This window comes from Ovis aries, chromosome 1, assembly GCF_016772045.2.
Source record: "Ovis aries strain OAR_USU_Benz2616 breed Rambouillet chromosome 1, ARS-UI_Ramb_v3.0, whole genome shotgun sequence".
Taxonomy (NCBI): domain Eukaryota; kingdom Metazoa; phylum Chordata; class Mammalia; order Artiodactyla; family Bovidae; genus Ovis; species Ovis aries.
In genome coordinates, this window is record NC_056054.1 from 8,270,829 (window position 1) to 8,283,343 (window position 12,515).

The 12,515-nt window shown below is 46.8% G+C and overlaps 1 protein-coding gene across 1 annotated transcript in view; it reads right to left on the minus strand.

Annotated features, from left to right (window-relative positions):
• Positions 1–1,090: 1,090 nt before the first annotated feature.
• Positions 1,091–12,515, minus strand: part of EFHD1 (EF-hand domain family member D1) — a 44,197-nt gene continuing 32,772 nt past the window's right edge. Inside the window, exons 3-4 of the mRNA XM_027967533.2 lie at positions 12,255–12,389; positions 1,091–2,349 (exon numbers count right to left, since the gene is read on the minus strand). Of these exons, the coding sequence (XP_027823334.2) occupies positions 2,215–2,349; positions 12,255–12,389 (270 nt within the window). The 3' untranslated portion in view covers positions 1,091–2,214. The remainder of the gene's footprint in view (positions 2,350–12,254; positions 12,390–12,515) is intronic.

The window sequence follows — 12,515 nt, forward strand, 5'->3', positions numbered from 1 at the left end:
GAATAAAGCTGCTATAAACATTCATGTGCAGGCTTTTGCATGGACAAAAGATCTCAGCTCATTTGGATAAATACCAAGAAGCATGATTGCTGGATTATATGGCAAGAGTCTTCCCATTCCTCTCAGTTCCTTTTTCTCCATTTTCTTTTCCATGTCCACTTCTTCCAGCAGGGAGGTGGTGGGGTGACCTTCCATGGAAAAATGATGCCATAGAAGTGTAGGTCTTAAATTTGTGTAGAAACAGAAATTGTCCTCCCTGGGGAGTGTCCTTTAAGGCCAGGGGTCCTTACCATATTAAGGTCCACTATATACTGTGGAATTATACATGGGAACAAGGGGTCACTGGCCCTCATCAGAGTTTCAGGGGGTCTAGGAAGCAAGGAAATGGCAACCCACTCCAGTATTCTTGCCTGGAGAATCCCAGGGATGGGGGAGCCTGGTGGGCTGCCGTCTATGGGGTCGCACAGAGTCGGACACGACTGAAGTGACTTAGCAGTAGCAGGAAGCAAGAGAAATTAAGCTACAGAGTTCATCTGCAGCTGAAAGAATCCTTAGTGATAGGAAAGGGAAGAGCAGCAGACAGACAATCTTCCTATTCAGAATGCCCTGGAGGGAAAACCAAACTTCTAGCCTTCACTTTAAAAAATAATTTTATTTATTGATTTTTGGTTGTGCTGGGTCTTCGTTGCACAGGCTTTCCTCTCGTGGCACTGAGCGGGGAGCTCCTCTCTCGCTGGGGTGCACAGGATCCTCGCTGCAGTGGTTTCTCTTGTTGCAGAGTACAGACTCTCAGGCTGTGGCTCCTGGGCTCTAGAGCACACGCTCAACTGTTGTGGCGCATGAGCTTAGATGCTCCAGGGAGCTTAGCTCCCTCCTGGATCAGGGATCGAACCCATGTCTCCTGCATTTGGCAGGCGGATTCTTTCCTTCTGAACCACCAGCGAAGTCCCACAGGGACCACTTCTAACTCTACTTCAGGGACTCAGTGTCAAACAGGAGCCTGGGCCCACACAGGCTCCCACACAGGAGCCCACACAGAAAACATCCTCCTCTCTCCTCCAATTCAAAGAAGACAAGAAGCACGCTGATGTGATGGCTAAGCCCACTTGCACCGTTTATTTAAAAAGAATAGCTGTAAGGTAAAAATGCAGATGTTTTCTTCATTGTAAAAGACAGCAGTTAAAAAAGGGAAGAAATAAATATGACGTTAGAAATTATTTTATCATGTACAACAAACCCCTGATATCTGGGAGCAATCCCCAGAGCTCATAACATGTACAAATTTGTGCTGAAGAACAGCTTCACTTTGAACACCTTAGAGCAGATGTTGGAAACTGGCTAGATGGTGAAAATGATCCTAGCTTTTCAGATTCTGAAAGACTCTGGATCTGTTACTCAGTGATGGCAAGGGTCTACTGTAATATAATTTGCATCGAGTCAGAGTTAATAAGAATTGTCCTACTCATTAATATTGTTTGTAATCATTCTCTCATTCTTACGGTTAAGTAGCACAGTATTTAGGAGAAGGGGGAAACGGTTGAGAAGTGCAAAGGGGAAGGAAAAGGGAGGGACCTAAGTGGAATGCTAAGGATAAGAGAAAGGTGATGGGGAGGACCAGAATCTCCCATCTCTTCACTCTTTTCTGTCACCTCAGCAGCATGCTGTGGCCCACTGTGGAGAGGGACCAGGCTGTGGTCCAGCCTGGCCTGCCTTAAACCTCACCATCACCAAAGGACAGAAGATGCAGGAGCATCTGGCAGGATCAGGCGAAGAATGAGAACAAGGAGGCTGGATGAGAAAGAAAGGAGAGACACAGAAAAGGATGACCCAAGGAAATGGATGCTGGCCTCCTGCGGCTCTCTCCTCTGAGGACCACCAAGGAAAGAAGTATCTGCACGAATTAACACAGCAGACCACTCTTTGATGTGGAGGGGAAAAGAGACAGGAACAAGCAGAGGTTGCCAAGTCAAGGCACATTCTGGCTACAGAGAAGGGTGCAGGAGAAAGACTCGAGGAGGGCAGTGGGAACTTCTGGGAGGGGTTCCCAAATGGGGAGAGCTGCCCCTGCCACCCCACGAGGCCAAGGAGTGTGCACTGGGTGATGGGTGTGGAGGTTGGCTGGGGCAAAGGGTCAGCAGGGGTGAGGGTGTCTGGCCAGCTCTCCCCGGAGCATCTGTGAGGCACAGCTGTGGTCAGAGGTCAGGGTCAGCCCCACTAAGCACTGAAAGTGGCCTTGAGTTCCTGGAAGGCTGCTTGGCGGACCTTCCTCTTCTCTTCCTCCCGCTTCCGCTCATCTTGCTCTGCTTTTAGCTCCGCTTCAAACTTACTGGCACAGGACAAGGCTTGGACCTGCAGAGAAACAGTGAGGGCGGATCAACAGAGTGAGAGACAAAAGAGACGTCTGGAGAAGGAGCAGCCCACCAAACAGAACTCGGTGGTCTCCAGCCACATGCCCTGGGACCCCGGCCCCGCTGGAGGCAGGACCCCTGAGCCAATGCTCCCTGCCCTTGGTCTTCCGATGTTTGCTTTCTAACAGCGAGGATATCAGCATTTCACTTGGTTCTGTGTTACAGATGCTCCTTCCAATCTGCTGGGGTTGCCTATTCCACTTGAGCTTCTGTTTCTTTTTTTTAGCTTCTTTTTCAGGATACTTTTTAAAAAATTAATATTTATTTATTTGGCTGTACTGGGTCTTTAGTTGCAGCATGTGGGATCTAATTCCCTGACCTGTGTTCAAACCTGGGCCTCCTGCATTGGGAGCATGGAGTCTTTGCCAATGGACCACCAAGGAAGTCCCGGGATACTGTTCATATCCATGCCCACTTCTACTTACTTTCCACCTTTAATTTCACAATGGTATTCTTTAGTTCTAGCGAAAGTCAAGAACAAAATGAGCTCCCTGTGGGCATTTTGACTGGGACTACATCAATCTGCCTGAGGCAAAGGGATATTTTTAGGTGGTGTTGTTTGGTCACTAAAGTTGTGTCCGACTCTTTGTAACTCCATGGACTGTATGTAGCCCACCAGGCTCCTTTGTCCATGGGATTTCCAGCCAAGAACACTGGAATGGGTTGCCATTTCCTTCTCCAGAAGATCTTCCCGACCCAGGGATCAAACACCTATCTCCTGCATCGGTAGGCAGATTCTTTACCCTTGAGCCACCAGGGAAACCCTATCTTTGGGTGTACGCTATTTTTAATAAAAACGGCTAGATTGCCCTCCAAAGAGCTGCTCCAATTTGTACCCCACAATCATGAAATGCAAGGCTCATTTTCCCATAACCTTACCAACACTTATCATTAACCTTTTTCCTGTTTGCCAATCTGATGTGGAAGAAAAATTGGCACCTTCTTTTATTTCTTCTTTGATAAACTGGAGAAGGAAATGGCAACCCACTCCAGTACTGTTGCCTGGAAAATTCCATGGATGGAGGAGCCTCGTAGGCTATAGTCCATGGGGTCGCAAAGAGTCAGACACGACTGAGTGACTTCACTTACTTTCTTTCTTTTCTTGATAAATTATCCATTTATATTCTTTGCCTATTTTTTCTATTCAGTTAGTGTTTATTTTTCCTTTAATTTGCACTAATTCTTTACATAATTTAGGTATATATTTTTCAGCTAATTTCCTCCAGTCTTTTTTTTACTTCAAAGTATCTTGGGTCATACATTTAAGTTTTGATGTCATCAAAAAGTCCACTTATTTCCTTTCCAAGTTGGTACTTTATATCATGTTTAAGAAGTTCTTCTCTACCACCCAGGTTCTAAACCCATTTTCCTGTAATTTCTTCTCATACTTGTATGTTTTCATTTTCCCATTTGGCTCTTTAAGTCCCCTGCAATTTATTTTGTGAGGGAGCCTAATGGAGGGCTTTACTTCGTTTTCCTAAGTGGATACCCAATTGTCTCAACACCTGTTACTGAATAGCCCATTATTTTCCCACTGATTTGAAAATTATCTTTTCCATATACTCAATTCCCACATGAAGGAGACCTGCTTTTATTATTTTCTACCCCATCCCACTAACTGGTTTGTTTATTCCTGTGTCCGTACTACATTAGTTAATATTACTGCCTTATAGAATGCCTTAATATTTATAAAGAAAGTAAATCTTTTCTTATGTTGAAGAAGCATATTTTCTTATTTTCAAATGTGTGATTATGAATATGTATTAAACTTCACCAAATGTTTTTGAGACATCTACTTGCAATGGTCACATTTTTCTAATTTAACCTACCTATGATATGAGTATATTTTAAAAATTATCCCTGCCATCTTAACATAAATTTCAAATATTTCAATTGCATTCAATTTCTTAATGTTTTAGGATTCTTACAGTGATACTTATTAGATGGATATATAAATTGTTTGGTGTTATTTTCATCTGATTTCGTAATCAGAGTCATAATGGCTTTAGAGAATGAATGTGATATAGCCTTTTGTGTAAGTTTCAGGTATACAGCATTACAGTTCAACATCTGAATACCCTACAAAGTGATCACCACCATGAGTCTCATTACCATCCATCACCCCGTAGTTGACTCTCTTCATCCATTTCTCCCATTTGTCCCCCACCTTCCTTCCCTTCTGGTTACCAAATCTGTTTTCTGTATACATGAGTATCTTTTATGGAGCTTTTAATGGTTTTAGGTTGATGTATCATCATCTCTCATTATTTCTACCTGTGGGCATCATCTCCTTGATTCCTCTGTCACTAGCTTCCTTGTCTCACTGTCGCATCAGTCTACCCCTGGTCCACTCATTCACTTCTCTGCAGTGCTGCAGCTCAGATTCACCATTCCCTACCATGCTTTTTATTTAGCCCATTCTGTTTTCATTTCATTATATCCATGGCTGCTGTTGTTTAGTTGCTAAGTCGTGTCCAACTCTTTGCAACCCCGTGGACTGTTGCCCCACCAGGCTCTTCTATCCATGGAATTTCCCAGGCAAGAATACTGGAGTGAGTTGCCATTTCTTTCTCCAGGGGATCTTCCCGACCCAGGGATCAAATCCCCATCTCTTTCATTGGCAGGCAGATTCTTTACTGCTGTGCCACCGGGGAAAACCACATCCACGGTAGCCCAATGCGGAGTCTCATATTTCAATGAAAAATCATATCCTTTTCAAATCCTCCCTGTACTTCAAAAGGGTCCATTTTTGAAGACAAGATACCAATGAAATTATCAGTAGGCAGTACGTATTATGTTTTCACTGTTTCTGAATCCGAATCCCTAGGGATAGGGTCAAGGAAATTATGTTTTCCAAACTACCCCCCCCCCCCACCCAGGTATTTCTCAGGCCCTTGGGGCCCTGCTCTGACCCAGCAGCTCTCACCCCTGGCTCCCTATGTCAGAGTCCTCAGAGACTGCTCTATCTTGATCTTGGCAAGATGCCCAAGTTGGAGTTTACCGTCGTCTACCCAGCCTGTCCCCCAAGTATCCCTAATGGTTGTAGAATCCTACAACCTGGGTTCAAGCTCCTATTCCCTAATGTGCTGGCCTCGCCTTTATTCACTTTCTAACCCAGAACAGATGCCTGAACAATCTTCACAACAGCAGCTGCCACATAGCCTCCGACTGCCAGGACTGCCCTTCTGCTGGACACACTCCACCTCTGCCCCCGACTCCCAAGTCCCACCCTTGGACCAGGGACGTTGTCTGCTCCTGCTTGCAGGCTGAGAATGTGTCTTTCTTAGAAGCCTCACCAGGACCCACTTAGGGTAAGGATTTCCAGTTTGGGCTGGTCCTTCACTGAGGCTCTGCCCTCCTCCCAGCTCTTTGCCCACAGAGGTCAAGCGGATGGCTGCATCCTCAGGGACCCTGCCACCCTGCAGGCCATCTCCTCCCTCGTTTAGACAACACAGAGGAATGCGGTCTGTCCACTCTGGACTCCTCTCCCACCCTCTTCATCCCTCCCCTTTTCCCTGTGCTTCAGGGTGGGCAGGGAGCAGACCCTGGGCGCATCATTGAACATCTCGGGGACCAGAGGCCCACTAGCTGCTACCTGCTTGCAAGCCAGTTGTTTGATTTGCAGGAATTTTATGAGCTGGTTGCTAAATATGGTTGGTGGTGGTTTAGTTGCTAAGTCGTGTCCAACTCTTGCGACCCCATGGACTGTAGCCCACCAGGCTCCTCTGTCCATGGGATTTTCCAGGCAAGAGTACTGGAGTGGATTGCCATTTCCTTCTCCAGGGGATCTTCCCAACCCAGGAATCGAACCCAGGTCTCCTATATTGCAGGCAGATTCTTTACCGACTGAGCTGTGAGGGAAGTCCAAGCAACTGTTAAAAATTAGATTTATATACTTTCACAATGAAATTATGTTACAAGCAAAGGTAACACACACTTACAAGTCATCAATTTCTGGTGATTGTGCTTCATTGACTACTATCTGTGTCCTCAAGGTTATCTGCATCTGTCATGTCTCTAAGGGGGAAACCGTGTATGATGACCTGGTACCATGAATTCTCCCAGCTCCATGTTCAAAGGCATCCTGTGGGTAGCTTCAGAAGCAATCCCAGGAGGGGGATTCACACCTTGGAAGAATAATGCTACAAACACGGGTTTGATTATTCTTTCAGTGACTGTCTAGACAATCTTTTCTTAAGTAAGTGATGGCAAAATGTCAAAAATGCAGATTAAAGGTAAACATGTGTAGCGTCTGTAGCCTTCACATTATAAATAGCTCCAACATGAAAAGGCTGTTCTGCCAATATTTAAAAGTAAAAGTGAAAGTTAAGTCGCTCAGTCGTGTCCAACTCTTTGCAACCCCATGGACTGCAGCCTGCCAGGCTCCTCTGTCCATGGGATTTTCCAGGCAACAATACTAGAGTAGGCTGCCATTTCCTTCTCCAGGGGATCTTCCCAATCCAGGGATCACACCCAGGTAGATGCTTTTTACTGTCTGGGATGTTGCTCATGTCATTGAGGAATGAATGAAGTTCTGACACGTCTTTTCACTTTTTTCTTATAAATTATACAAAATACTAACCAACATGCATGTTGGAACTACATTCCTTTGTCAGTTGCAATCGTAGACTGCCTACAGACACAAGAGTCCAGCAAAAATCAAGGAGTTATTCTTTAAGAATCAATAACCTATAAGGGGGACATCCCTGATAGCCTAGTGACTAAGTCTCCAAGCTCCCAATGCTCAGAGTTCAATCGCTGGTCAGGGAACTAGATTCCACATTCTGTAACTAAGAGTTTGCATGCCACAATGAAGACCTGGTACATCACAATAAATAAAAATAAGTATTTTTAAAATACTTTGCTCTTCAGCCTTCCCTTGTAGCTCAGTCAGTAAAGAATCTGCCTGCAATGCAGGAGACCTGTGTTCAATTCCTGGGTTGGGAAGATCCCCTAGAGAAGGAAATGGCAACCCACTCCAGTATTCTTGCCTGGAGAATCCCATGGACAGAGAAGCCTTGAAGGTTCCCAGTCCATGGGGTCGCAAGAGTCGGACACGACTTAGCAGCTAAACCATCGCCATTTAAAAAAAATAGACTATATGAAATCTGCAATAAAAATAGTGTATACTTATTATTTGTATATTGCATGCTATGTATCCTTTTTATCAGCAAAATCTATAATAAACTTAGGCATACATATATATATATGCCTTCTTATATATAAGAACTTAAATATATAAGTTCCCTTCTCCAGGGAATCTTCCCAACCCAGGGATAGAACTCAGGTCTCCCACATTGCAGGCAGATTCTTAACCAGCTAAGCCACAAGGGAAGCCCAAGAATACTGGAGTGGGTAGCCTATCCCTTCTCCAGCAGATCTTCCCAACCCAAGAATCGAACTGAGGTCTCCTGAATTGCAAGCGGATTCTTTACCGACTGAGCTATCAGGGAAGCCCATATAAATATACACACACACACTCTTTGTCCAGAGAGCCAGTTGTTAAACATCGATCAAGTTGTTAAGCATCAGTCTCCTCATCTGCAAAGTGGGATAATAACACCTACCTGCAGAAAGCTTGTATGAGGATTAGATACAGCCTGAATCTGAAGCAGTCAGCAGAGGGTCACCATCAACACTCACATGTTTGGTAATCACCCCACCTACCCATTCCTGGCCAGGTCAGAGGAAAGCTGGGGACCTGTGCAATTACTTTACTTGGGGTCCTTGTCCTCCACTATAAAAGTCCACCTCTCCTCTTGATTCTATCATCTCTGAGTACTTGTACATCAATCATTCCACTCTTTATGTTTTCTTCTCCCTGGATCACTTCCTTGTGACCTAGAAACATGCCAACATCTATCTTCTCTAGGCTAAAAAAAAAATAAGTTTATTTCCTGATCTTAAGCTACCATCCCCACTTTGTCTAGGCCTCCTCTGCCAACTTTCTAGACAAAAAAGCCAGCTATCAGGGCTCTTTCCCCCCAGCTCCCACCCACCCCTTACCCTGTTACAATCTGCCCTCCCTCCATAGTGAACCTCATCTCTCAGAATGAGTCTCCACTGACCCACTTGCTGGACCCAACCCCTCTGCCCCAACCTCATCGGATTCAATCTCTTCTTGAAATTGCTCTTGTCCTCCATATAGCATTTCTCCAGAGTTTCCTTGTATCTCTGATTATTTCCTTTCCCACTCTAGTCACCATGACGTTCTGCCCTGAGTCAGTTCCCTTTAGTTCCCAGGTTTCAGTCTGTATCCCGTGAAGACAGCGCCTGTGGTCTGTGTGGCTGGTTGTCCAGGAAACATCCATCCTCCCCCACTTTCTTTCTATGACATGTTTCCCTATCACATGGTCCAAGGGCCTAGGGGAGACCGGCTTCACCCCTGGGCTCAAGGAGAGAAGCCAATCAGAGAAACAATATTCCAGCCCTCGCCAGGAGTCAGTTCAGGCATGGACAAGCATGGAAGAGATTATTCCATGACTACAGTATCTAGTATGCCTGTCTTCCTTAGTATCAGAATTGCAGCTGGGCACATGGATGCCCAGGAAAGAAAAAAAAGGCATTCTGTAGCCTCCCATTTAACGGGGTGTGGCCAAGTTCTGTCCAATAGGGCTGAGCAGAACCTAGCAGCAAACAACAGTGTGCCCTTCAGATAAAGGGACAGGTCTTTCCCTTGCCTGAAGTCACCTCGGACTTAACAGTAAAACCCAGCTTATCGCTTTTCCTCCCGAAATCATTCACATTCAGGGACAGGGGTCCTGTTTTGATTTTTCTTAGTATCACCAACCCCTGGCCCCGCAGCTCCTACAATCTTGTTGCTTTTACTTTCCACCTCCAATCACATGGTCATGAACACAGAGTTCTGGTTTTTGTTTTTTTTTTTTTTTGCTGCAGTGTGCAGCATGCGGGATCTTAGTTCCCTGACCAGGGATCGAACCCATGCCCCCTGCACTGGGAGCACAGAGTCTCAGCCACAGGCCCACCAGGGAAGTCCCAACACTGAGAGCTCTAGGGGGGTTGGGATTCATCACCACCTCCTCCCCAGCCCACTGTCACACTCCTCGTTGGACCTACGGTTCTTCTCCAGGTGTCTACGGAGCCTCCCTGAGTCCAGTCTCTCCCCAGCCAAATCTGTCCCTGTTGTACCCAAGGCTGATCAGAGCAAGGCGCTGCTCTCCAAGATTGGCCATGCACTGAATCCTCCCGCAGAGCCCAGGGAGAGTTGGATGAGGCCTGGGAAGCTGGTCAGCAGATAATTCTGGTGACCACAGGCTGGGGAAAGCCTGACCCTCAGGGGAACCCAGAGCTTCCTGTCCAGCTGCGTCCAGTACAGACAGGGGCCAGCCTCCAAGCCCTCCCTGCCCCTCCCCACCCCATGCCTCAGAGCCTTTGCTCTCACAGTTCCCACGGCAGGAACGCCTTCTCCTCCCTGATTACAAGGTGAATCCCCATTCATCTCTTAACATCTGTCGCGAATGTCAGCTCCTTTATGGCCTTCTCCCAAATTCGGGCGATGGTTTCCTCCATTTGTCATTCATGCCAACACTTCTTGAGGGCCATTATTAGCCAGGCACTGTAATTACACAGGTAACACACCTACGCTGCCTTTGAGTCTGCAGGTGAGGAGGCAGACGAATAAACAGAACAAGTTCAAAAAAATTTATTGTTATTCTTTTCATCTTTTCTCCCGTTGTAAAAATAATGCACATACATCATAAACCCTCACAAAATTATTTTAAAAAGTCAGTCCCTCTGACATCACTATTACTAATACTTTGGTATAAAATTATCCAGGTTGTATTTACTATTTCACAAAATTGGCTTTCAAGCATACTGTTTTGCCTAATTCATTTTGGACATCTGTCCACATATAAAGGGATGACAGAGGACAAGATGGTTGGATGGCATCACCGACTCAATGGATATGACTTTGAGCCAACTCCAGGAGATGGTGAAGGGCAGGGAAGCCTGGTGTGCTGCAGTCCATGGGGTCGCAAAGAGTCGGACATGACGGAGCAACTGAACAACAGCCAAACATAAATGCAGCTGCATCTCCTTCTTTAAGAGCTGTAGCATGTGTAAATGTGCGGGTGAACCACAGCGGACTCAATTCCCGGGTCACAGACATTTCCGTTACGCTCAGTTCTCCTCTATTACCAACCTCACTGTATGAAAAGCTTTGTCTATACATCTATGTGCATTGGCACGAGGGTCTCTGAAGGATAAAATCCTCGAGGCAGGGACTTCCCTGGTGGTGCGATGGATAAGGGTCTGCCTGGGGAGGGAGGTGGGAGGGGGGTTCATGTTTGGGAACACATGTAAGAATTAAAGATTTTAAAATTAAAAAAATTAAAAAAATAAAAAAGGGTCTGCCTGGAAGAAAGATGCTGGGCTCCTATCTCCATGCAGCATCATAGGGCTGCAGAGAGAGCACGCTGCTTTGAGGCCTGAACAGGCTGGGCTGTGTCACCCAGGACACTCTGTTTCTGGGCAAAGAAACTCCTGGGATAAGCCAGGAGCGGTGGGGCTTCCACAGTGGCTCAGTGGTAAAGAATCTGTGTGCCAGTGCAGTAGATGTGCGTTCAGTCCCTGGATCAGGAAGACTAAACAATCAGCGCAAGGGGTTGGCCCCTGGCTGGAGCTGCAGGGAGTCCCAATAGCTCATATCATGTACAGAGTGTGCTCAGTGAGCCAGGCACTTGCTAAAGGCTTCAGACGAAAGAAAGCATTTCATCCTCGTGGTGATCTCATTATCAGCTCCAGGGTACAGATGAGGAAACTGAGGCACTGACAGGTGACAGGTAAGTGGAGGAGGCAGAATGTGAACCCAGGTGGTCTTATCCACTGCACCCCTCCACCCGTCTCCCCAGCCCCACCCCCTACCCCATCCTACCCCCCACCCCCACCCGCAACTGCAGAAGGACGTTTGGAGTGTTTTCCTGATCTCTCTTTCTGCCAGTGTGCTCTGTGGAGAGGAAAATGACAGCACCCAGACTGAGATAAAATCTCCAGAAACGTTCAATGACTGTATGAACTCATGAATGAACAGAAGCACCCAGAAGGGCTCCAAGACCACATGCTGCAGAATCCTTCCCGGCTCCCTGGCGTCGTCAACGTTGCACATAACGATTCTGATCCAGGGCAAGCCAACAAGGCAGCCTTCTCGGGTCACTTGTTTACACACAGGTGTCTAAGATGCAAACACGGAGGTAGCTGTTCAAGTAACTCATGTGGTTTGGGGTAGAGAGGAATTCTCTAGGAAAGTCTGACTCCAGAGTCATCTGGGACCATTGCACCAGCAAGCCTGTTTGAATCTGATATCAGGAGCCTCCCTGATGGCTCAGTGGTAAAGAATCCCCCTGTCGATGCAAGAGACATGGGTTCAATCCCTGGTCTGGGAAGATCCCACATGCTGCTGAGCAATTAAGCTCATGCACCACAACTATTGAGCCTGTGCTTTAGAAAACCTGGGAGCCACAACTCCTGAGCCCCCACGCTGCAGCTCCTGAAACGCGAGTGCCCTAGAGCCCGTGCTCCTCACGAGAGAAGCCACTGCAGTGAGAACCTGCACCCCACAACTAGAGAAAAGCCCAAGAAGCGATGGAGACCCAGCACAGTCAAAAATAAAAATAAATCTGAAACCAGGATCCAAAGCATTTGCCATCGGGCCATTTCCTTTTTAATTTTCAGATGGCACACAGACACACTCTCCTTTCCCTACCATCTCACGTGCTCAATCGAGTGCCGTCTCCCTTGTCCTGATGAGCTGGTCGCCAGCTGGGAGCTCGGCTGGGCAGGGTGCAGGAACAGAGGGGCTGTGCCACGCAGGAAGGAGGCACCTACCTTGGCTTCAAAGAAGTCCTTGGCACCTCTGACGCCCTCCAGGGCAACATCGATCTCAGAAAGCTTCGCCAGTGCCATCAGCCCGCTGTCCTCCTGCAGTTCTCCCGCAGCGGCCTTGTGGAATATAAGCAGGAACTGCGGGGGAAGGTTGGTAAGGGTCAAAGTCAACGTCACCAGGAGATTTACGGTTCCCTCTGACCCAAGCTACAGTCATTACCGCCATGCCTATCACAAAGGGTGTATGCAAAGGGTGTCCACATG